A 27,696-nucleotide genomic window follows, 5' to 3' on the forward strand; every position below is an offset into this window, starting at 1 on the left:
GCTACTTTTTATCTCATAGAGATAACTTTTGATCGTTCATAAACATCGACCACAATCAACGCCGTATATCTTTTTTAAAGATATTTCTTGTTTGGTGATACCTAAAAATGCTCCCACAATGGAGGTTGAACTTATGTCCTCCAGATCGCAGGGTTGCACCATATCCACTACGCAACTGCGACTTGACTTGTCTTACAGTTAAGCCCCATCAAACTTTCATGTCGACAGGTACTACTGCATACTCAGGATATCAACAACACACTAGCAGATGTCACATTCTAGCTATCAGAAGTTCAGCACAAGACATGATGGTTTTCAGTAGCATTGTATAGTTTAGTATGAAATACACAGTGAATGTGGAGCGCAGGTGCTTTAAATTATTATCAGAACTTCCATATCCCATGGTAAGCAAATTAATGAAAATTTGAAAAAATAAGAAGAGTAAGAAATCAGTTTTTTAACAGATTGGTAGGGATCACTGCAAAGTTGTGAACATAACTTAAAATATATGAAGACACGGCAAATATTTTTTTAAACTAAAAAAAGGAAGGAAAGTGAGAAAGGCGTTTGTTGACATTTTTGCAGTGATTACTACACAGTCCAGAAAACAAAAGATAGTTCAGTGAATGTTAACTTTAGCAATACCTTTCAGGAGCTTACAAAGTGTTTGCTATTGTCTAACAAAATACAAACCAAGTGTGAAAAGGCAAAAATGGACCTGCATTATGCAAAAATGTGTTTTATGCACTATGCAGCAAGAGCAGTGGCACACCTTCCCATTTTCATCGACTGGTCTGGAGATAAGCTGTCAGAGGAATATGGCATAATACCAATATTACCCTCCTATGCACTACTGATCATTAGTAATTTACCTTGACATACTATTTAGAAGTGCGAAGTGAAATGATAGTTGTTCAATCACGTCTGCGTCTATTGACAGTTGGGCTTATAATTTAATACCATTGATACTAAGCCTCGTAGTTTTCTTTCATTTAGAGTCCATAGGTGAGACAGAAAACTATGGAAATGAGACGATGACGAAAACGCAATAAAATAGTATTTTGTAGTTGTCAAAAATAAAATTCATTAAAAAGTAGATACACCAAGTAGTTGCCATAAAAGAGCAACAAAATCGTTTTTGTTTAGCAATATAAAGAGTATTACATATCGCAAAAAAGTTGAGTGGAAAACCTGATCTTATGGAAAAGTATTAGTCTTTTATTGAAGATTAGGAGGCTCAGAGAGTCATTGCTCGTAGAGGTTGAGAAAAAAACGAAAGTTGAATTCGATTTCCCCACCTTGCTGTGTTGAATATGCTTTAAACTGAAACCAAATTAAGAATTGTATATGATGTTTAGGTGAAAATTCAAAAGGAAATCAAGTCTAAACGAGTTCTTGCTCAGCAGACCACTGTTTTTGCATGAACTTTGTTGAATACAATGAAGGTTAAGATCACAAAGTGTTTGGACGATTGTTTAGGTAGAAAAAAGAGCCAACAGGAATACCTTGTATTGTAAAATTTTATAGGAAGTTAATTGTAAACATTAACTATACAAATAATAAGAAAAACATCTCACTTGTGAATTATTCACCACTGTTTTTAATACTTAAAATATTCAACACTTTTTTTATAACATGCAAAACACATTTAAGACAAGTCAAAATCTTAAACATAGGAAAACAAAGATTGTTTTTTTTTAATACAAAATTTGATATTTGCTGGCGATTTACATGCCTGAAAAAATACAGAATTTTGTTGTACATAACGTAGGTATTGAAAAATGGTAACATTCAAAATCTGCTTCTTTGACCATTTTCCCCAATTTAAAGGTTAAAATTCCCAAAGTAGAAATAAAACAATATTGGTACCTGAAAAGATTGAGAATCAATTACTGTTAAATGCAAAGGAAGGTAACTGCTTTTGTTGACGCTGTTATCCATTGGTTTCAATTACACTTCATTGTTTAATATATACATGTACATTGCAGGTGATAATGGAAACAAGTGCTATTGTACTGCTTGTCCCACAAGGGAGCACTATTTCATCTCATTTAAAGGATTTGTTAACAATTAACAAGGGTATGGACAGTTTTTATATTTAGTGTTAAGTAAATTAAAATGCAAACCTGTATCCCAATGACACTTACAGATCTACATCATACACATATCATATTCATATTTCAAGATGCTTTTCTGAAGTTCAGAGTTTAGTGAAATGATAAATTTTCAAAACAATTGTCATAGAAAAAAATGTCTTTATTATACTTAATCAAGCAAAATAACACTCCTGGCTAAAAGTATTATTTAAAATATTGGTTCATAAAATTTAAAATATTGGTTCACAAATGGATATATATCATTCAAAATTGGTCAAATAATTAAGCTTTTTAAGGCTTTTCCATGTTTTGAAAAAAACGTTGAGTACAAGTTCTACTGTAAGTTTATGTTTCACTAATAATATTAAGAAGTACTAAAGCCTGCATCTTGCACTAGTAGTACACTTGCTTCTGCTTCCAGATGTCCTAGAGATCCAGCAGTTGGCAATATTTTTAAAAGCTTTTTTCCTTGCTATTATAATTTATTGAAAACATTATAGATTTGTAAATAAACATATTTATGGACATTTTTCAAAATTATAAAAACTTGTGAACAAGTGCCATCAATACAAAAGTAAATGAAACACAATAATTTAATAATATATTGAATAAACTAATTGGTTTGAAACCCTTTTGACATCTTTAAAACATGTAAAAAAAATCCCAATACTGATAAAAAAATGCACATTCTTTTTTCAATTTTTCCAAAGATCTATAAATAGACATGTTTTTTTTTTATAGATCTTTGATTTGACCGATCATGTACCATTTTGAAAGTGGTGAGAAAAATAAGAGTAAATTATGTTTATTAAATAATCAGTCTCCATTAATTAATATCATATTTCCTTTGGATTATTTTTTCTTGTTCTTCTCTCGTTTTGCAATAACAGCCGAGTTTCCACTGGCAATTTTCATCTGTATCGGCCTCAATTTATTAAAACCCACAATGGACTGTTCCGACATGGGCAGAGCCTGTGTGATAATCCCAGATAAAACTGTTGTGTTTTCTCGGATTGTGAACTTATCACCCTCTGTAACAACCATGGACTTTGATAGCAAAATGTTAACTTTCTGAGTTTCACCAGGCATGATCATGGGTGTGTTTGCATGAAATTGAACACAGGCCTCTAGATTCCACAGTGACATAAACATGGGCTGCATATAGTTGTTCAGTATTGGCTTAGTACGACCACCCTCAGTAGGCTTCAAAGCATAGACCTGAGCTTCAAAATAATTGGTCAATTTTTTCGAATTAGGCTTAACAAGGAACATTCCTCTGCGTACATCATCCGTCTTCACTCCACGAGCCAGCACCCCCACGTTCTCTCCGGCCTTACACTCTGGGACTGATTTTTTAAAAACCTGAAGGTCTATAATGTTGGTTTGGATTTTCTTGTCAAATCCCAGCAATTCCATTGCATCACCGGTTTTAACTTTTCCTTCAGAAATCGTTCCGATGAGGACTGTACCTCTCCCAGGGACGCTCAAGGCTGACTCAACAGGCATTTTAAACGGAGCATCGACATTACGCTTCGGCACCTTGATGTAAGAGTCAACAGTTTCTGTCAATTTCCTTACAGAAGGCTTCCCATATTTCCCCTCATCGCCATTAAGCGTGGCCAACGCAGAGCCGCATATCACAGGGGTGTTAATGGAATCATAGCCAAACTCCTCAAGCAAATCCCGTATTTCTAATTCTACAAGCTCCAACATTTCCTGGTCCACTATATCTGCCTTGTTGATGAATACGACGACACGTTCGAGGCCAATCTGCCTGGCCAGTAGCAGGTGTTCTCGAGTCTGTGGCATGGTACCGTCCGTAGCTGCGACCACCAGTATGGCCCCGTCCATCTGAGCTGCGCCTGTTGGAGTCAATTAATATTATTTTATAGCTTGCATCACAAAAACTTGATACCAGTGAAGGCAACAACAACAAATTGATCAGATGTTTGTCAGTTTTACTGCACTTACATTTTGTAACAAGATGCGTTTGTGAAACACAATGTCCCCCTATATGATGTTTGACCTTGAAGGATGACCTTGACCTTGACCCTTCACCACTCAAAATGTGCAGCTCCATGAGATACACATGCATTTCAAATATAAAATTGCTAGCTTCAATATTGCAGAAGTGACATTACATGAGCAATTTTGACCCATATATTTGACCTTGAAGGATGACCTTGACCTTGACCTTTCACCACTCAAAATGTGCAGCTCCATGAGATACACATGCTTGCCAAATATAAAGTTGCTATCTTCAATATTGCAAAAGTATTCATAAAATAAGCGATTTGGGCCACATATATTTGACCTCTGACCTTGAAGGATGACCTTGACCTTTCACCACTCAAAATGTGCAGCTCCATGAGATACACATGCATGCTAAATATCAAGTTGCTATCTTCAATATTGCAAAAGTATTTATAAAATAAGCGATTCAGGCCACATATATTTGACCTCTGACCTTGAAGGATGACCTTGACCTTTCACCACTCAAAATGTGCAGCTCCATGAGATACACATGCATGCCAAATATCAAGTTGCTATCTTCAATATTGCAAAAGTATTCATAAAATGAACGATTTTGGCCACATATATTTGAACTCTGACCTTGAAGGATGACCTTCACCTTGACCTTTTACCACTCAAAATGTGCAGCTCCATGAGATACACATGCATGCAAAATATCAAGTTGCTATCTTGAATATTGAAATACTGCAAAAGTGTACATTAAATGAGCGATTTTGACCCATATATTTGACCTTTGACCTTGAAGGATGACCTTGACCTTGACCTTTTACCACTCAAAATGTGCAGCTCCATGAGATACGTATGCATGCCAAATATCAAGTTGCTATCTTCAATATTGCAAAAGTCATTGCAAATGTTAAAGTTGGCGCAAACCAACCAACAGACCAACAGACCGACCAACAGACCAACAGACAGGGCAAAAACAATATGTCCCCCACTACTATAGTGGGGGACATAAAAATAAATAAAAATATTCATATTTTTAAAAGGAGAATTAAAGCATTTTAGGTAAGCGAATATATATTTTATGACAAATTCAACTTTATGTTTTCGTCAGTGTTAAAGTAACAAAATGTTAGCATTTTAAATTCAAAATATTTTTTCCAAAAATGTTCATAAACAATATATAATTTTGTGTTCTCTTGCTCCAATGTATTGGGTTTGAACCCCCCCCCCCCAAAAAAAAAATAAATTGTTGCGTCATTTCATTTTTATATTTATTGGCCTTGCTGTAATTTTTTTGAGTTGATTTTTGATAAACAACTGATCAATTAGTTGTGGTCTTTGCATTAATGAAATGCTTGACCTTTGTGCTTTATTCATACTTGGTTTTGTTCATTAGCATGTTTTACCATATAAATGATAAAAGTGTGTTAGCAGGACATTCTTTTATGCTTTTACCCGGAGTCCGGTACAAAAACTTATATTTTCATCATTAAACTTTAAAATACTCATGCATAAAGTTCAGTGTTGAAGTATGCTGACATTGACAAACTAATGAGGTGTTTCTACAACTGGTCTGACAGTCTTCAACACAATGTCATAAAACAAGGTTTATAGTCAGACCTGCACTGTGAAATGCGTAGAACTTGAAATGCTTTTGTCACACAAAAAGTATGGCTGGCACTAAAGATCTATCGGACCAGATCAAAATGTGTCAGATAATTCTGATAGTGTGTTATATATCCTTGTGTCTGCATTTTCCTTATTTTGTAATTCATTCATTTCGTCATCTTTTAATTCTCAAACATTACCAATTTACCATCATAAGTCAAAGTGACTTCTAGTCATACATGCACACAACAATAATAATACTTATAAATATGTGCTTGCTTTAAATTGAAACTTTATAAATAGTACTAGTTACACTAATAACTCATGAACAACAAACAGCTTTGGTACAGTAAACGTTCTGGAGTGAGTTTCCGCATTTAAAGTAAAAGTAATAGACAAACAAGAGGGCCTGAAAGGCCCAAAGTCGCTCACCTGAGATAACAAGATATTATTGGGACAAATCTTCTGACCAAGTTTCATGAAGATCGCAAAATAAATGTGGCCTCTAGAGTGCAAACACGGTTCTACTATATATATTTATATATAGCCATATAAGGAAAAATGCCCCTCCCCCTGGCAACCATTTTTTTTCAACCAACCGACATCATTTTTAAACTCTTCCATTATCTGGATAAATCTTCTGATCAAGTTTCATGAAGATCGGACAGTAAATGTTGCCTCTAGAGTGTTAACAAGATTTTACTATAGCCATATATAGCAATATAAGGAAAAATGGCCCGCCCCTTGGCAGCCATGTTTTTCAAGCAAACGTAACCATTTTCGAACACATCCAAGATATCATTGAGACCAATCTTCTGACCAACTTTCGTGAAGATTGGACAATAAATGTGGCCTCTAGAGAGTTAACAAGGCAAATGTTGACGGCGAACAACAGACGACAAAAAGCGATCACAAAAGCTCACCATGAGCATGTCGTGCTCAGGTGAGCTAAAAAGTGCTGAGAGAGAATCTGAGTCCCCTCCTCTCACCAGTTATCATGTTTTTGATGAAATCTAGATGCCCTGGACAATCTGTGTGACAGTAGTGACGCTTCTCTGTCTCATAGGACACGTGCGTGGCAAAGATAGTAATGCCACGTCGCTGTTCCTCTGAACTACGATCAATAGAACTGTAGTCAATAAACTTGTTGATCTTAGGATTGGTCTCAGCAAGGACCTTCAAACAAAAAATGAATCATTTCAAGAAAAGTTGCTGGCTTATCATAATTTAAAATGAGCTGGTGTTGGAAATTGGTATACATATTTTATGAGAATGACATAAGAATATGTAATTAATACATGTTAAACACCATGTGATGCTTTCATTTATTATGTTGTATTATATTTCCAGAATAAAGACCTTCTTGAAGATTGGACTTCTTGTGTCCACTTCTAGTAATAGTAGTAGAATTAGTAACAGGCCTTTCCCAGGGGCCTTTAGCTACAGAGGTATAAACATAAATAAAAGTATGCAAAAACATTTACACATACAAAATTTGTATACGATTTCTCGCGTGTATTAATCCTTTACAACTTAAATATGTATTTTTACGCATTTGTAGTCCCTTTAAAGAAAAGTAAGTTTAATTTAATATTAGACCTTTCTTACTAGATTCAAATTTTAAAGGCTTCATTTCCAACCCTAAGATACTGATGAGCAGCAAATAAGGTCATAATTGGATCGGTAAAGGCCGTAGAGACTCAAACCATAATGCAAGAAGGAGACAAAGTCCTCTCGGATGTAGAATGTTACCACAATGAATGGCCACAAATTGCACGCATAATGTAGAAAGTAATATTGGAAGCATTTAATTAATCAAGAAATCGAATTTTGAAAGTGAAAAAATACAAAAAACACTTGAGTGTTGTATGAAAATTTATGGTTAAATGTCTATTCTTGGTCATACAGCGCTTCTGTTTATTAGCTTTTAAAAGTTGGAAGTCCTGACTTCCAAGCCTAAAATTTTGGACGTCCCAGACATACATTTTGAAGTCCCACTTTTATTTCAGAATTTTAATATATGTACATGTTCCAACTCTATCCATTACCCGATAATCCAGTATTAATCTGATTGCTATTTTCAAAACCAAAGTACAGCCAATATTGACGTCTGCAAATTTACGCAAGTGCATATACAAATTGAATTGTGGGATGGGAGAACTCCCATTGAACATGTGTTAATCATGTGACGCGATTTTAAAGCATAAAGCACTGGTCATATTTAGTAATTACGACAAATCAAAGACTGAATTTAAAATGTTACATGTACCTCCTTTCAGAAAAGTTTACATAGGTGAAAGCGAATTTCGGAGTATAAAACGCTTCTTTCTTTAAATTTTACAGAGTACACTTCATTCAGAATTGCGATATAACTTGTCAGGTCATTCATGCACGTAGAACAATATGTATGCATAGTTTGGCAATCTCAAAACATGTTATTTAACTATTTATTGCATAATGTGTTATGACTGTTTATATAACAAAATACATTATTCAATTTTAGTATTTTCAAATACCTATAATAACTTAAATTAAACGTATTATCTGAAATCATTCCCAGATTTTATTATTCACAGAAAGTTAAGAAAATTCTACCAACAAATAAACATTTCTTGTGTATTATAAGTACAGATGAAAATCATGCAAAAATTAGACTTCATGTACATCATGTCATTCTTCCTCGGGGAAAGTGTGTACTTAAATATTTGATTGCTGAATAAAAACTTTGTGGCGCAGAGGTTGCTAATATTATTGTATACAGCTTCATGTGTGGTTGGCGTGTATTGGCTCACTGAGTGCTGATTTGCTGATGCACTTAACAAGAAGAATTCGATTGACAGCTGGAAAAATCAATATTGGCCACTTACTTTAAGAAATTCATTGATAACAATAGCTCTTAGGTGGAGTTATTGGTCTGAATAACCCGATTTACTGTTGACATTTGTACATGTTGTGTATTAGAAAATAGCGTACATGCAGATATCGACGTCCAAGGAACTTTCACCATTTGCATAATGGACGTATGACTGCCGTTTTCGGGCGTAAATTACACCCGGACGTCCACTAACGGAAGCGCTGGGTCATAACAACGAAAACTGCATTTAAACAGTTAATGTTTTGACAAAATACTGCCTACAGGTAGCTCCCTGTAGTAATCTGTTTCATGTACAATTTTCTAATAGTATCGGCCCTTCTGATTGGTTCTTAAGATTGTTACTGTGCACATGTGCTTGTTCTAAAAAGAAACTTAATGGAAAAACCAAACTCTTGCTCATGTTGTTCTTAAAATATTTCTATGTGTTATTACAAAATAAGCGGCATACAATATTCGATAAAGCTGGCATTAATCCATAAAAAAATAACATAATTTTGTGTTATATAATTAAAAATCATAGTATTACCCTGGAATAAACATGACCTACTTTCCAACACACACCAGAAATCATTAGAATGATCGTCATTATAGTAGTATTAGTAATTGATAACCATGAAATAAATTGAAACATCTTAAATTGAAAAAAACATTAATTTTCCAGGCTTTTCGTTAAAGGCAATATACTATGATGAGGACGACCAATACTCTGAGAATAGGCACAGGGATCGTTAGGTAAAAAATACTCTATTATACTATATACATATATACAAGGGATACAACTGTCAAATTTCCTGCACAACATCATGGTCTGAACAATAGCAAAAAAATCGCTTCCAAAAGCAATAATTACACCAAAAAAACTGAATAACAACAGCTCAGACATTTATCTATCAGATAATAACCATGTTTATAGCAGTAAAAGTGTTCATAGTTGTGTTTGAAACGAAAGTTTCATGAAAAACGGTATTATTTTCGAAATGTGACACAGGTGTGCACACCCACTTAGACACATTTTGTTTCATAATTTAATAATTACAGAGAAGTTGAGCAAATTTTACCTTGTTTTATTATCCATAGACACTTTATTAATCAAAGTAGACACCTTCCATAATTGCATGTAACTGCATATATGTAAAACACCGTAAATATTAAATTTGTTTACATTTTTACTATCGTCAAGGATTTGTATGCAATTTGTCAGGTAATGTTACGTGGAACGTGAATGGCTGGATTTATTACTGCAGTGGAATTTCAACCAATAAAATTGCATGTTAGAAATACATGTGAACTATCCAAAATGAAAGTAAAACATTGTCATTGTGAAATTGAAGCAGATTGATGTGAATTTCTAGCAAAATATGCTCACTAAATAGTAATTATGTTCTATTTTACTGTGAAAAAAAACTATCGAAGGAATATGTACCAGCAAAAGAGCTTTATAACAAAGTAATACAACAATTACTTCTAGAATTCTCAGTTTTCAGCTGTGCACACCTGTGTCCAAGTAAGGATTTTTGAGCATTTTGAATGAAACTTTCTCTCTTATTTCAATGAAAAGCTTGTTCTTTATTTATTGCCAAGTGTATTATTTTCTGAAAGATAAATGTCTTGGCTGTTGTAATACAGTTTAATTGGTGTATTTATTGCGTTTGGAAGCAATTTTTTCGCTATTGTTTACACCATTTTTGTGTAGGAATTTTCACAGTTGTATCCCTTGTATATATATGTAGTATAATAGAATATTTTTACTTAACGGTCCCTATGAGAATAAGGGGAATATTATAAATAATTTTCACAAGGCAAAGCCTTGCACTAATGACTGCGAATCAATGAAAATGGGACAAAACAAAAGCAATCAATGTTCATTTTAAGACATATTGACATGACAATCACCTTTGTAATCGCCGCAGTTAGCGAGGTTTTTCCATGGTCAACATGGCCAATCGTCCCGATGTTACAATGTTCCTTTCCATCAACCGTAGTGGAGTACAACACCTCAACCTGTGAAAATAACGTGCGCCGTCTTTTTAAAATGTTTAAATTAGCAATATTTGTCCCACATATTCGACGTTTCGTCAATGTTAAACATGGAAAATTTATGATTTTCTTAACGTTGAGAAAAGCAACTGTCCTCAAGGGCGCTGCCATATTGGATTTTGAACTCCACCGAAATGTATGGGTTACACACCTCTAAGTTAATAAAATATAATATTTTTTGTTTATCAACAGATATTTATGTACAAAATGTTTATTTAAAATCATATTTATGATGAGGATAACGAGATTATACTTCTAAGGCATGAAGCAAACATTTGATTGATTGACAGCCAGTAGTTATAAAACTGTAGCTAGTATGTTTGTGTTTCATCATAAGTTTATTTACAGGTACCTCCGCGTCTGAGGTTGCATTATGTGCCACTTGACTCGAAGTAGTGCATGTTTGTCAGTATAAGGTTATTAAAAAAGTACAAGACAATTGTGTCTTCCTTATGTTACCTTAATCCCCTCCCCTCAAAAAGCAGGGCATGACTACTTTATTGTGATGGGCTTCAGACTTCAGAAAGTTTGACGATCATAAATAAATATCTTTTCTCTCTCTATGCAAGCAAGGCCTCCTTCTTATCTTGATGGCACCTACCAAAGCCTGGCCCTGAACTATGCTAAAAGCATGCTAAGAACCTCCATTCAAGGACAATTTGTGATATTCAAAGTGCCACCGCCTGGGCATTGCAGTCTTATGCATAGGTGTCCGTCCCAGTCTTCCTCTGCTGCTCACAATCTTATTTTGACCCGCCTTCTGTAGATGGACTATCCTCGGAAAAAGATGCGTTCCCCGATTAGACATTTTGGGATGATATAAGAACAATGACAATAGTAAAAGATAAAAGTTTACATTACCTAAAAATAAAATCTTGCGGGAATACCTTTGTGAAGACAATGGCTAATAATTTAACCAATTGCTTAAGCTTATCAGGCTTGAAGTTGGTGAAGAACTAATCAAATTCAAACATATTCAATTTGTGCTTCTTGTCTGATCTATTTGAAAGTATGGCTAGGATTAAAATAAAAGTAAATGATCGCCCGTACGAAATTTTGGGGCAGAAATGAGGCGGAATTGGGACGGAAACTATTGTTTCCAGGCGGACTAGAGGCAGAAATTGATTTCCGTCCCAAAAAGACCATGTCTCTTGATATTTTCCAGGCGGAACTCATTAGCAATTGCGGGTGGAAATAAGACTCTGGCGAAATTTCATACTTAACAAGATGCGTTTGTGAAACACAATGTCCCCCTATATGACGTTTGACTTTGAAGGATGACCTTGACCTTGTGAAGGATGACCTTGACCTATCACCACTAAAAATGTGCAGCTCCATGAGATACACATGCATGCCAAATATCAAGTTGCTATATTCAATATTGCAAAAGTATTCATAAAATAAGCGATTTGGGCCACATATATTTGACCTCTGACCTTGAAGGATGACCTTGACCTTTCACCACTCAAAATGTGCAGCTCCATGAGATGCACATGCATGCCAAATATCAAGTTGCTATCTTCAATATTGCAAAAGTATTTATAAAATAAGCGATTTAGGCCACATATATTTGACCTCTGACCTTGAAGGACGACCTTGACCTTTCACCACTCAAAATGTGCAGCTCCATGAGCTCCACATGCATGCCAAATATCAAGTTGCTATCTTCAATATTGAAAAAGTATTCATAAAATGAGCGATTTTGGCCATATGTATTTGACCTCTGACCTTGAAGGATACCCTTGACCTTTCACGACTCAAAATGTGCAGCTTCATGAGATACACATGCATGCCAAATATGAAGTTGCTATCTTCAATATAGCAAAAGTTATTGCAAAATGTTAAAGTTGGCGCAAACAGACCAACAGACAGACCAACAGACAGGGCAAAAACAATATGTCCCCCACTACTATAGTGGGGGACATAAAAATTTGTCTGGGGCGGATTTTCTGACTAAGAAAAATAACTCGGGCGGAATTTCATACTTATACATTTTTCTGGGGCATAATGTTGGACTTAAAAAACTATTGATAAAGAATTTCTGTTCTGATTTCAGATTTTAAATGGTTATTGTAGGAAACATTTGCTATAAACAAGGAAAACAACATTTATATTCAATTCATACAATAGTTAACCCATGCAAAAAAAGCTAAAATGAGCTTGAAATGACACAAATTTAAGGCTGGAATGACTGAAAAAATAGGACTTAAATCCACAAATTCAGCTGCAAGTTTCATTCAATCACTCCTCAAAATTTATAGGAAAATAATTAACTTAGATACATGTAAACTGTTCTGGATGAAATTTATATATATTTTGGCTCAGGCTTATTTTAATAAGACCTTATAATTAAATCACTTTGTTATGATAATTTACCTTACAACATTTAAAGTACATGTAAATCTACTATGTATTTAAATTATCTTTGAATTAAGGGTCTTAGAGTAAATTTGATTAAGGGATGTATGATGCAAGTTGAAAATTGTTGTGAAATGCAGTAAATTTATCCATGTTTATCAGTAGTGTTTTGTTTTAAGATGTCAATTTGGTGGCTGTATGTTTGTATTCCCCCAGTTGTAAACAAAGAATGCGTGGGTAATATGATTCTAACAGCCTGATAGGACAGACACTGGCTCAGTGTGTGAGTCAGAATTTTGAAAATAAGAGCGGGTGTTTGTAAGACCTGTTACTCAGGCTTGAAAATTTGCAATGCAGTTTCAAAGCAATGATTGGACTTTTTTAATTTGAAGTTTTAATAATATGATGAATTAGTCTTACTTTGATGAACATTCTGAAATAATTAAGTAAAATGTGGAAGTCAACATTCAGTGTGTAAAAAAGGCGAAAAGAGCGATTCAGTGAGTTATGATGGAACTTTTTTTAAATGCTCTGAACTATTAAACAGGTTTGTTTCTATATTTACTTTGTATTGTTTTCTTATAATGCTGTGTTTATTATAGTTTGAGTTATATTGTTTAAGTCAGTAATATCTGTTTCGGGGGTGGTTTTAACCTATAACATTTAAAATGAATGGTCAAGCTAGTTATCTTTGCAGTTAATTTCACATAATATAAAAAATATAATGGCCAGTCAAAGGTGTCTATATCTTTTTGAATGTTTTTGCCATATCGAAATTTTTGTCATTTGTGACATAGAAACCTAGTGTTTTAGCTCCAGCAGAGGTCCAGATAAAGTTTTTTTATTCCTTAAATTTAATTAGACTAATTAGTGAATGTTTTAGTGAACCAACTAGCATAGTTGTTGATTTTTAAGTATTTAGTATGAAGCCACTATTTCACTACAGTCGATGTATTGCGTTTATTAAAGCAGTGAATGAGTTATTTGTTCGATCAATGAAGTATGTTGTGTCATCTGCAAAAAAGGTTTGTTTTATGACTGACTGTATCTGGATAAAGATTGAAAGGTGCATGTTTTTTTTCTGATTTTTAAAGTTTTTTTAGCTGTTGTGACCTCTTAATGTCCGTCAATCCATCAGTAGCTTAAGGAGCTATGTATGTACCGGAGTAGTTCATAATACCCCCCCCCTCGGAATCATTAACATATTCTCCTGTCAATTCCGCCTGGAAATAAATTCCGCCCGGAATTTCCATCCCAGTCTAATTTGCGCCCGGAATTTCCATCCCAGTCTAATTTCCGCCCGAAAATATTTTCCGCCTCATTAGCACATTCCGCCCCGTGTCAGCATGCAAAAATAATTTCCGCCTCATTAGCATATTTTGCCCCTAATTCCGCCCATTTCTGCCTCGTTTCTGCCTGGAAAACATTCTTTCTTGTAACCACTATATTACGGGCGGAATCAACAATTTTCCAGGCGGAAGTGTCAAAAATTCCGTCTCAATTCCGGGCGGAACATTTTGTACAGGTGTGTCCTTGTATACCAGTAGTCGACTCCAAGCTAATATTAGATTTATATCATGGCAACATCTGGTTAATTTCCCTTTTCTTGTGCACGTGGGTTGGTTAGTGGCTGTAATACTGTACAAGTAAAGGTTTCCGCCATTACTCTAGTTCGTCTCCACCGCACAAGACACCGTTCATTTAGCAACATATAGGAATTGGAAATTGCAGCTGTGTTCAAAATTCTTTCCAATTTGCATGGGTCTCGTAAGTGAATTCAGTACGATGCTGGGAAACACTCCTGGTCTTAATATAATGCAGCCTCATGCATGGGGCATAAACTTCCGAACACACAATCACTTCAGGTCAGTTTGAACATATCACTGATCAAGTGGTAACACACTCATGCTAGAACTCAGGGGAAGCAGGTTAAACATATCAACATACTAGGTGCAGTGTTCTTCACATTAAACCTATAAAGTTTCATGATCCTAGGCCTAATTAAGTCACTGTGACCTTTGACCTAGTGACCTGAAAATTATTCGGGTTTATACCTATTAAGTTTCATGATCCTAGGCGTAAGCATTAGTTATCATCAGGAAACCATTTAACGGTTTCGAGTCACTGTGATCTTGACCTTTGACCTAGTGACCTGAAAATCAAAAGGGGTCATCTGCCAGTCATGATCAATGTTCCTATGAAGTTTCATGATCCTAAGCGTAAGCATTTTTGAGTTACATGTATCATCCGGAAACCATTTTACTGTTTCGAGTCACTGTGACCTTGACCTTTGACCTAGTGACCTAAAAATCAATAGGGGTCATCTGCCAATCATGATCAATGTACCTATGAAGTGTCATGATCCTAGGCGTAAGCGTTCTTGAGTTATCATCCGGAAACCATTTTACTATTTCGAGTCACTGTGACCTTGACCATTGACCTAGTGACCTGAAAATCAAAAGGGGTCATCTGCCAGTCATGATCAATGTACCTATAAAGTTTCATGATCCTAGGCCTAAGCGTTCTTGAATTATCATCCGGAAACCATCTGGTGGACGGACGGACCGACCGACCGACATGTGCAAAACAATATACCCCCTCTTCCTCGAAGGGGGGCATAAATATAGTAAACTGGCAAATAAGGATAGCATATTCAGGTGTTCAGGAATGATTTCCAGACATGCTTACTGAGTACAGCAACAGTTTGTGTTGTATAAACATACAGAGAGTCGTCTGGATTTCCGTACACTGATCATTGTTACATCCTTTTCGCTGTGCATAGACACAGCGATGTAGTCAAAATTCAGGCGATTTCTCTCAAATCAGCCAACAATATATTCAAATGTATTCATTTGTGTCTGCTGGCGTTATGGAAAGGTCATTTAAGGTGAAAAGCTGAGTAAAACATCTAAGCCGAAAAAAGCGCATAAGTGGTCCATACGGATGTAAAGGTCAGAGACTGGTTGAGACTGTGTGAACTGCTAGGGTAACAAGTTATGCATCAATAACAAAGTATGGGTCAACAGCACTGCTTTTATGACTATTTTATTTGTGAGTAAAAAGTATTGCTTACTTTTTTTTCTCGCAGATTTATTTTTTATTGATTTTCATCGATTATCTTATTGTGTATAGAATATGTTGTGTTCATTTCAAACTTGCGATTTAAAAAGCTCTAACCTACTATTGACAAATGAGTTGTTTCTAAGATTTTGCAATAGTAAACAACTTCAGTGCCTTCAGCGCTTTTATTTTTCTATGTTACTTAATATGCAGACTAAGGGCATCAAAACCTAAAGACAGTGAGAAAATAGGACTGTCACAGACTGTGAGAAAAAAGGACTGTCACAGACTGTGAGAAAATAGGACTGTCACAGACTGTGAGAAAATAGGACTGTCACAGACAGTGAGAAAATAGGACTGTCACAGACTGTGAGAAAATAGGACTGTCACAGACTGTGAGAAAAAAGGACTGTCACAGACTGTGAGAAAATAGGACTGTTTCAGACTGTGAGAAAATAGGACTGGCACAGACTGTGAGAAAATAGGACTGGCACAGACTGTGAGAAAATAGGACTGTCACAGACTGTGAGAATATAGGACTGTCACAGACTGTGAGAAAATAGGACTGTCACAAACTGTGAGAAAATAGGACTGTCACAGAAAGTGAAAAAATAGGACTGTCAAAGACAGTGAGAAAATAGGACTGTCAGAGACAGTGAGAAAATAGGACTGTCACAGACAGTGAGAAAATAGGACTTTCACAGACAGTGAGAAAATAGGACTGTCACAGACAGTGAGAAAATAGGACTGTCACAGACAGTGAGAAAATAGAACTGTCCAGACAGTGAGAAAATAGGACTGTCACAGACAGTGAGAAAATAGGACTGTCACAGACTGTGAGAAAAAAGGACTGTCACAGACTGTGAGAAAAAAGGACTGTCACAGACTGTGAGAAAATAGGACTGTCACAGACTGTGAGAAAATAGGACTGGCACATACTGTGAGAAAATAGGACTGGCACAGACTGTGAGAAAATAGGACTGGCACAGACTGTGAGAAAATAGGACTGTCACAAACTGTGAGAAAATAGGACTGTCACAGACAGTGAAAAAATAGGACTGTCAAAGACAGTGAGAAAATAGGACTGTCACAGACAGTGAGAAAATAGGACTGTCACAGACAGTGAGAAAATAGGACTTTCACAGACAGTGAGAAAAAAGGACTGTCACAGACAGTGAGAAAATAGGACTGTCACAGACAGTGAGAAAATAGGACTGTAACAGACAGTGAGAAAATAGGACTGTCCAGACAGTGAGAAAATAGGACTGTCACAGACAGTGAGAAAATAGGACTGTCACAGACTGTGAGAAAATAGGACTGTCACAGACTGTGAGAAAATAGGACTGTCACAGACTGTGAGAAAATAGGACTGTCACAGACTGTGAGAAAATAGGACTGTCACAGACTGTGAGAAAATAGGACTGTCACAGACTGTGAGAAAATAGGACTGTCACAGACTGTGAGAAAATAGGACTGTCACAGACTGTGAGAAAATAGGACTGTCACAGACTGTGAGAAAATGGACTCGGACTGGATGAAAATGGGACTCCCACTGGATAAAAATGGGACTCTGACTGGATAAAAATGGGACTCCAACTGGATAAAAAGGACTCCGACTGGATAAAAATGGGACTCTGACTGGATAAAAATGGGATTCCGACTGGATAAAAATGGGACACCAACTGGATAAAAATGGGAATCGGACTGGATAAAAACTTTGAAAGACTGTGAGAGGCTGTCTCTTTATTTTAAATCTGACTTTTGTTACTCAATTTAAAAAACTGTTGGAACAGGGCATTTTCATCATTACTCGATTTAACCGCTGTCATCTGGACAGAAATTCTTAAACTAAGATCAACTGTAATACGATTATGTGGTATTTTGTATATTCACATGCATATAAGGTATGCATTCATCAGAATGTGGTGTACATCTCATATGGTTCATATAATACTGATGAACACTTTAGTATGGGTAAACAGACTGAAGACTCATGTCTCATATACATTGAATAGTTTGTTTCTTTATTGAAATGTACGACATAACATACATCAAACAAAAATGTAACAAGATTCTGTTCATATTACATGGAAACCTCCATCAAATACTTCCCGCTAGAAACATTTTTTATTCACTTGTTTTTCAATTTACCGGTATTTATGGTTATAAAGAAAGATTAAGTATAGCTGCAAAGGTGACATAAATGCACTCACATTTTTGGGATATAATTTAGGTTTCCATGGTAACATGAACTACAATAAGAGGGCCATGATAACCCTATATCGCTCACCTAAGAAACATTGTTTATTTTTACACACCAATTGCAGCAATATGATTAATTAATCCATAGAAGGACTAACCTGCATGAAGATTTCATGAAGACATTTTGTCTAGTTCTTAAGATTATTTAGTGACCTATTTTGTTGACTCACTTCACCCTAATGAAATCTTTGCCAAGAATTTGCCAAGAAAAACATTCTTCAAATGGTTCATAAAGATTGAGTAATAAAGGCCGCATCTTGATTGGTAACAATGTTTTGTCTAAAGATTTGGACTGATTACTACATTAAGACTTAACCTAGGCTAAGTATTGCCAAGATAAACATTCTAACTTAGTTTCTTGAACACTGAGTCATAAATGTGCCATCTAGAGCAGTAACAATTTGTTTATAAGATTGGACCTTTTGACCTAATTTGGACCCCACTTGACCAAGATTTGAACGTGGTCTGAATAATGCAAAGCTAAACATCCTGGCTAAGATTCATGGAGATTGAGTCACAACTGTGGACCCTGAGTGATAAAGAGCTTAAAGTAGAAGCAGCATGATGCACAGCACACAACCCCGGCCATTGACTAATCACAATAGCTCACCATAAGCATTTTGTGCACAGGTGAGCTAAAAACAGCATGAAATGATGTAAGATGGAGTGCACCAATTAAAGTAAGAACATTCAACGCTAATTAATAACTGAGTAATATATTATTAAATAAAATACAAAATATACGTATGATGAAGACCTTTGGAATAATACCATAATACAGTGGCATATACACATGTAGTAATACTAAGTATACTGAACAAGTGATCATACTTATTTTCTAATCTATGTACACCTACAAGCAGCATACAAGATAGACTTAAAATACATTACAATATCCATTTTCTACTGTCTTACAAAACATTAAATAAGTAGCAAATGTAAATTAGAAAATTATAATAACTACTACTTTAAATGCTTCGAAATTTAACTAAAGTGAAAAGTCCTTAGTTACATGATAAAAACTCTGATATGCTTATTAATAAAATCCCAAATTTTTGTCATTTAAATTAAGGGTTTTGAGATGGTATCCAGTATGATTTTTTTATAATGACTAATCTCTTCAGAGTTTACAGACATGCTTTTGTGACAAACATTTTCTTAAATCTAAATACATATATCTTATCAGATTTGCCAAAGTTTGTTTTTTAAGCATTTATTACTATTAACTATTATATAAGTGTAATTTAAATAATTATAAGAATTAAATTTTGGAAAATCAAGAATAAGATCTCAATTACAATAAACATTGATTTTATAAATGCAAATAATGTTTAGGGAAAAAAGCAAAGTTTTATTTAAGTTTTTGACAAACATTACCATTTAGTATTGTTGACGAAACAAACAATAAGCCTGCTTGATAGGTTCAAATAATTTAAGAAAAAATCAATTAGTGCACTCATCCCCACAAAATCTGATCACTGTTTAACAGCCATCATAGCACTAACAAACAACAGGCATTATTTAATTTTTTATGCACAGTTGATCTTTATAACAAAAATTCATTGCATGGGTTAAAAACAAAATTCAAACAAGGCTATTGTCAAACAATATGGTCCCCTACCGGCTCCAAAATTTGTCAAAAATTCCGCCATTTTCAGATTATTATTTTTGGTTGCCATAGCAACCACAATTTTTAAGGTAGGAACAAAATGAAATGACGTGCATAATGTCCATATTGCCATCTATCCATGTTGCAAGTTTCAGGAAAAAATATTAAGAACTTTTAAAGTAATCGCAGGATCCAGAAAACCACCATTTTCAGCAATATTTCTAGTCTATTTGTTGCCATAGCAACCATAATTTTTGACGTAGGAACAAAATGAAATGACGTGCATAATGTCCATATTGCCATCTATACATGTTGCAAGTTTCACGAAAAAATATTAAGAACTTTTAAAGTAATCGCAGGATCCAGAAAACCACCATTTTCAGCAGTATTTCTAGTCTATTTGTTGCCATAGCAACCATAATTTTTGACATAGGAACAAAATGAAATGCCGTGCATAATGTCCATATTGCCATCTATCCATGTTGCAAGTTTCACGAAAAAATATTAAGAACTTTTAAAGTAATCGCAGGATCCAGAAAACCACCATTTTCAGCAGTATTTCTAGTCTATTTGTTGCCATAGCAACCATAATTTTTGACATAGGAACAAAATGAAATGACGTGCATAATGTCCATATTGCCATCTATCCATGTTGCAAGTTTCACGAAAAAATATTAAGAACTTTTAAAGTAATCGCAGGATCCAGAAAACCACCATTTTCAGCAGTATTTCTAGTCTATTTGTGGCCATAGCAACCATAATTTTTGACATAGGAACAAAATGAAATGACGTGCATAATGTCCATATTTCCATCTATCCATGTTTCAAGTTTCATGAAAAAATATTAAGAACTTTTTAAGTTATCGCAGGATCCAGAAAAGTGTGACAGACAGACTCACAGACAGACAGAAGGACACACAGAGCGCAAACCATAAGTCCCCTATGGTGAAACCGGTAGGGGACAATAATCTTACTAAAAACAATATTAATAATACAATATATAGTTTAAATTAGAGTGTTTTTACAGTAATGATGAAAAGTAAAAACAAAGGGAATGTATACAAATCATAGTCATATCTTTGAGAGAACACAATTATGGGGAAAAAGAACAATTTCCCAGAAATTCATTGTACTTTAAATAAATCATTAATATTTTGATCAGTTGCTGTTAACTTTTCTCAAGCGAATCCTATAACACAATGCAAACAATTGTAAATCAATGCAACTGATGCAATTAGATTGTAATTTTCAAAAATATATACTAGTGAACAAACGAAATGAGATCAGAGGACCAAAGTTCGAACAAAAACACACACTACAGACACGTTTAGCAATGAATGTGTATCATACATGCTATGTACATTATGAAGATGGTACATGGGCAGTTTGATATGCCATTATAATTTGCAATTTAACATACATTGGTACTGGCCTTTGGTCAAAGCTGTCAGCAAAATTGGTGATCTTGCAGTCTTATTAAATACAAATAACATTTATTAAATAATAAATAAATCATAATGATGCACTAAAATTGTTAACAAGAGGGCCATGATGGCCCTGAATCGCTCACCTGACAAACCAAATACAATCCCAACCCATATTTCATCAAGATAAACATTCTGACCAAGTTTCATAAAGATTGGATGAAAACTGTGACCTCTATTGTCTTCATAATGTTTTTCTATTATTTGACCTTGTGACCTAGTTTCTGACCCCAGGTGACCCAAATACTATCCCAACCCAGATTTCATCAAGATAAACATTCTGATCAAATTTTATAAAGATCGGATGAAAACTTCGACCTCTATTGTCTTTACAAGGTTTTTCTATTATTTGACCTAGTTACCTAGTTTTTGACCTAGTGACCTAGTTTTTGACCTAGTGACCTAGTTTTTGACCCCAGATGACCAAAATACAATCCCAACCCAGATTTCATCAATATAAACATTCTGACCAAATTTCATAGATTGGATGAAAACTTTGACCTCTACTGTCTACACAAACAAATTGTTTACGGACGCACGAACGCACATACGGATGCCGGACATCACACGGTCACATAAGCTCACCATGTCACTTCAAGACAGGTGAGCTAAAAACAGGAATAAATTAATTAAATCAGGAATTAAGCTGTTGCTTTTGCTATCACATTAGAGCAAAGATTATTCAACAATTATTGATACATGAGACATTGTGTAACTTAATGATTTTGTCACTTATTATAACAATATCACTAGTATGAATAAAGTAAGACTAATTTTGTTTGAAAAACCTAATTTTGTTTTCAATTGCTTCAAAACAATTATTCATGTTAAGCTGGATCTGTAAAAATGGTATGATACAATAAAGTGTTATCTATAATTAATGACCAAAACTTGGAAGTCAAATCTAAAAATATAAGCCCTAGACTTCTGAACAGATTTCATCTTTTAGCATGTTTTACTGTAAATTCAATTTATTTGTTGCGTATGGGTTCTGAAATATTTCTTATTGGTTTGACAATCACTCGACCTAAAAATCAAGTAGCATTTTTGGGAATTTTTCATTTCTGAATAAATATAACAGGTCATTTCCCCAAATAATGTCCCTTTAAAATTAACTGTTATATCTTCGACCCCAAAAATTTGCTGCCAAGACTATGGTTTCCATAGCAATCAATTCTGAACTATTCCTACATGGTTGTGAGATCATACTGTGATATTGATTTAAAGCACCATATCTTATTTATACTACTCCGATTACTTAATTAAAATGACATAAAACAATAACTGTCAACATCAAGGATGTATACAAAAATAACAAACTTTGGAATTTTGTATGAAGTATTTACAGTGTCTTTTGCCAATGATAACATTGGTAGTCATTCAACTTCACTGCAAACTTGAATGTTTACGGTATACAGTTTTTTTACATCAACAGAATAGTGACAAACTCTTTAACTTTTGAGTGCAAACTATTAGGTAAGTTATATTTACATTTAAATGATGAAAGTTAATTTAAGATTATAATATTGACCTGCCAAACTACTTAATAACCATAAGGGTTTGTAAGTTTTTGCATAAACATAGTTAAACTGTACCATCTTACATGTGTGAATATATATTTAATATGTGTTTATTACTTTTGTTATCATGATATGAAAAACACATAAGAAAGGGCGAAATAATTGTACAAACAACTTAAACAAGGCTTATAAAAAAAGTTCCATCACAGAGAGTTTAAAGCCGCACATTGTCTTTGTTGCCCTAAATCATGTGAACACTTCATGGGAACAGCTTTATTTTGAATTATGAGAGCGATGTTGCTCCTTTCAACAGTCAAAAAGATTGGCCTCCGAAATTACATGTCATCAATGTCGTTTTTGCTCATGCAAAAACACTCCAAAGTCGATGCTTTTTGCATTTCTTTCCATCACCTTATTCTGCCAGCTCATCCATTTCGCCCAGATATTTTCAATTCAACGTGTCCTCACATCCTCACAAGATAAGCTGCAGTATGTAGTCATCTCATGCGTATTGAATAGTTCACTCAGCAACATACTATTGTTTGTAACCTCCTCCCCACTCCTCCCTATACTCAGCAAATATCCTGGAATGATTTCTTGTGAACAATAGCCGCGATTTATAAATCTGGGCTCTCTCCTACAATTTCAACGATGGCTCAGCAGTTAAGACTCCTTGAAAAGCGCAAGCTACGGAAAATATGACAGTTCTAACCTGTACTTGATCTTGTGCAGTCCTCTAATCTGATGCTCAAACATCAAACACTTATTTGTCATTTTTGGGGTAATCAGTTCAAAATATGTCTGTAAGTAGCAGTTTCAACATTTCTTCCCCTAAATATCTGTACAAGATAGATTGGTCCATATTTTTCAGACTGAATAAAAACTTGTTCATTTTAGACACCCTCTAGCACTGGTGTTTCACTTATGTACAGGTATTTACATATTGTACAATTGTTCTTATCTACATTTCACAGCAGTGGAACCAGTGGCTAAATGTACGTTCTTGAAGCCTGCTGCGGAGTTATTGTTCGTGACTCAAGAGAGCCGTTTGGTAAATTTGGACTTTTTGCTGACAGATTATTTACGGTTAGCATTTTCGCTGTATTTTTGGTTGGCTCTTGGAAAATGTTATTTGAAGTGTCGCCAGAATGCCTGCTTCCATTCTTCCGTAATGATCCAAAATGCTGCTCAAAATTTATCATGGTTTCTGTGTTCCTGGTGTGGTTGCGACACAGGCTGACCCGGTAACCGATGAAGAAGCCTATCATGGCTGCCACCACTATGGCCACAACACAGGCAACCGCCAGCGTAGATGCAGTGTAGATCTGATCATCGGTACGAGGGTTCTCTGAGAAACACAAAATGGTACAATTAACCTAAGACAGCCTCAATACACAAAATGAGATAGTGTTCTCCATCTTTTCCAAAAGTAAGTATGCACATGACAATTCCCTTTGTGACTAAAAAAATTAATTCCATCTTGTCTTCTTATGAACACATACAAAAGATTTTCCGCATATAAAAATGTCAATAAAATCAGTTAAACAGTTTTCATGCACAATAAATAAAGAGAATCACGCAGAAGGGCTGAAACAATCTTTTGATCCATTGAGCCGCATACTGAGAAAACTGGGCTTAATGCATGTGCCTAAAGTGTCGTCCCAGATTAGCCTGTACAGTCCGCACAGTCTAATCGGGGAAGACACTCCGCTTTAATGGTATTTAGTTTTAAGGAAGTCCCTCCTTATCGAAAAACAAGTATAGGCGGAAAGTGTCGTCCCTGATTAACCTGTGCGGACTGCACAGGCATATCTGGGTCGACATCATACGCACATGAATTTTGCCCAGTTTTCTCAGAACAGGACTCCATTTATTTTGTATGATGCATATTTGCATATCATAATGCACACTTGTACATAAACAGGCATCAAACGATTTGACCTCCTGATCTGTTTTAAAGTAAAAAGATCAGGACCTGGTATAATGAAGCATACCATTTGCTTCATCTACAACCATTGCTTAAAAAACACAGTTGAGGCACTGATTCCTTATTAGTTGCAGTATTAGATCATCACGCCAAAACCCATCATTACGCAATCTCATTAGTATTACAGAGTTAAATTCCAACACCTTAAAACAGTTACATATCCAGGGAACCCAGAGCAATCGTAACTCTTGTAATTCTAATAAACCCATTCGTCCAATTATTTGGACAAATTTGTTCTTATTATACTGCAAGTAGCAAACTTTCCAGTCGGTCTTGTGGAGCCTAATGCAGCCAACCAGACATTAACCACTGTTAAAATATTTCTTAACACATTTTTTGTTTCTAAAAAAAGAAACTGTAATTTTATTGTGTTGTTTAATTTGTCTTGCAATATTAACTATCCTGAAATCTTCATGCACTACTAACTACATAAGCTAATTATCTAGCTATCTTATAGTTGCTGTTACAATTAAGATTTCTAGCTTAGAGTTACAAAGGTTATGTATTAATATATAAGGGTTTACATGAGTTCGAATTAAGTTTCTAGCCTGCAATAAAAATGCTTTCAAATGAAAAAAAACAGCTTGTGAAACTTCAAGGCTTGCATGAGTAAAAATGTTCATGACAAATAGGAAAACCTTGCTGCAATACAAGACAGCAAAGAAAGCTAAGTTACTACTAAATTGATTTACTAACAGCAGCTTTGCCATGAGTAGGGGTGACTCTGACAGTTAGCATGAAGGCTACACTGCACTGTTAGTACAAATAAGTCATGCAAATTCAGTTTCCAGAGTTAAGCACAAAAAACTACAAATCTGACAGACACCACCCACTCAGTAAATTTACAGGTGTGTGATCCCCCGGCACCAAACACATTCTCAGAAAACAACACTTTTGTTTGTTGCACATTAATTTGGTTTAAAATTCAGCTAAATTTCACTTTTATTCGTTAACACTTTAACCAGTAATCATTGCTTTTCTACCTTAATGCATTCAACTTTGCATGCTCTTAGCATCTTTTTTCCAAAACATGCACAGAATAAATGGCAAGACTTGAGAAACGCTTAAATAATTCTGTTCAACATTCAGAAGTTGTAAGCGCCATTTCACTTATAAAGTATTCCGTCAAAGAAGGCAAAAGCTGATAGCTGTTAGAGCGAAATTCTACTAATGCAGACCATGTCTTGCAGCCCAAACTGCAGATGGAGACAGATTATGCAAAGCTCAGTACACATGAATGGTATCACACGGCTATATAAGCAGATAATGCTTACCACAAGGCTCGGGAATCAACACAACTGGCCCCGTGTCAGTTTCACCAGATTTTGTTCGACCTTGACCTAACGTATATGTAAAATACGATGCGTGAGAAACAAAGAATGCTGCTAGACCCAAGGGCACATAATGCATACAGAGGGAAACACTAAGTAGACAGACTTGTGGCAACATGCCTAAGCACAGACAGGCTAGATTTCAATGTTGATTGCTTTACATTCATTATTTGGTCATAGAACTAATTTTGTCAGGTAAAGTGTAAATAAACTCATGGGCTTTTTTTTAAATCTCAGACATTATGATAAAAATGGATATTATGATTACCATTTTACAGTGTGCAAACTTGAGGATTCCAGTTTTAATATGTGCTAAAATACAAAACAACACTCTCGTGTTTAAACTTAATATTCTTATGTTAATATTATTCCATGATAAGTTGGGTGATCACACTTTTGTATTTAATTACTACACTGGACTGAAGATAATGACAGAAAGAGCTCAAAGAAAATATATGTGCCAAGGCCACAGGCATGCCCAAAAAATTCATACAGATGTTTTTACAAAACACCTAAGGGATATGAAGAACCATTTATATTATATTTTCGTGTTAAATCAACCATATACACCATTAGATATATTTAAATTATATAGTGTAAGAAGAAAAGCTTTCTACCATTATGAAGAGTAAAAATTTACAAGAGCTATTTCAAAAAGCGCCTAAGTTAAAAATTACTGTGTTCAATGCCTCAACTAACCACTATGATTGTTTTGTGTAGATTCCATGGTAATAATCACATCAGACTGGCTGCAGTTACATGTGCAAGGTTGACATGTGGAAACCTCGACTGGTTTCGGAGTGGTCGGTATGACAACGTCAATTTCCATAATGGGTCCTAAATTTTACAACCACACAACTCACAATAACGATTGCACAATATGAAAGAATAATTTATATAATATACATATATAACAATACCAAAAAGAAACTGAAGCAGAGTAATTGTAAGTTACATAAGATGTTTAAATAGTAGCTTAGTAGAGTACAGATCCATCGAAAATGACAGAAATGCTTTAAGAATACATTAAAAAGCCAGCCAAATAATGATTTATATTTTAAATGCTACATGTTTTTCATAGCAAAAGATCCCTGTATCATGTACTTGATAGTTTTTCCATAACATATTGATAAATTCCATAAGCTTTTGGATAACATATAAGTATTTATGTTCATTTGTATTTCCATTAAGAATTATTAAGTTATAATGCATACACAAATTTTGGCTCATTTTTAATATGGAAAACTGAACTTCCTAAAATTCTTTTAATCATCTCACTTAAGTTACTACATTTATATTACATTTAACTATAGAATGAATCACTCATTGTCAGGATTCATTCTGTCAAAACTAATCAACATAAACATATATCAAAAAACAATAACAATAAGGTATTTGATATAAAAAGAATTTCAACAGTTGCCCAACTGATAGAAACTTTTAAAGTAAATAAGCAGATTTAACAACATAACACCATATACTGTAATGA

The 27,696-nt window shown here is 34.8% G+C and overlaps 2 protein-coding genes across 8 annotated transcripts in view; both read right to left on the minus strand.

Annotated features, from left to right (window-relative positions):
* Positions 1–1,506: 1,506 nt before the first annotated feature.
* Positions 1,507–10,730, minus strand: LOC127878993 (elongation factor Tu-like). Its single transcript, XM_052425572.1, has 3 exons — positions 10,453–10,730; positions 6,674–6,860; positions 1,507–3,958 (listed from the first exon to the last, which is right to left on the minus strand). The coding sequence occupies exons 1-3, from the start codon at positions 10,705–10,707 to the stop codon at positions 2,949–2,951; spliced, it is 1,452 nt and encodes a 483-aa protein (XP_052281532.1). The 5' UTR covers positions 10,708–10,730; the 3' UTR covers positions 1,507–2,948.
* Positions 10,731–18,017: 7,287 nt separating this feature from the next.
* LOC127876679 (semaphorin-1A-like) overlaps positions 18,018–27,696 on the minus strand; it is a 103,504-nt gene continuing 93,825 nt past the window's right edge. For 5 of the 7 annotated variants that reach the window (XM_052422056.1, XM_052422058.1, XM_052422055.1 and 2 more), the window contains 3 exons: positions 26,907–27,044; positions 26,151–26,216; positions 18,018–24,237 (listed from right to left, as the gene is read on the minus strand). In XM_052422056.1, coding sequence (XP_052278016.1) covers positions 23,879–24,237; positions 26,151–26,216; positions 26,907–27,044 — 563 coding nt within the window. In that variant the 3' untranslated portion in view covers positions 18,018–23,878. The remainder of the gene's footprint in view (positions 24,238–26,150; positions 26,217–26,906; positions 27,045–27,696) is intronic. The other 2 variants (XM_052422060.1, XM_052422061.1) reach the window with 2 other exon arrangements.

Source organism: Dreissena polymorpha, chromosome 4, assembly GCF_020536995.1.
Source record: "Dreissena polymorpha isolate Duluth1 chromosome 4, UMN_Dpol_1.0, whole genome shotgun sequence".
NCBI classification, from domain to species: Eukaryota; Metazoa; Mollusca; class Bivalvia; order Myida; family Dreissenidae; genus Dreissena; species Dreissena polymorpha.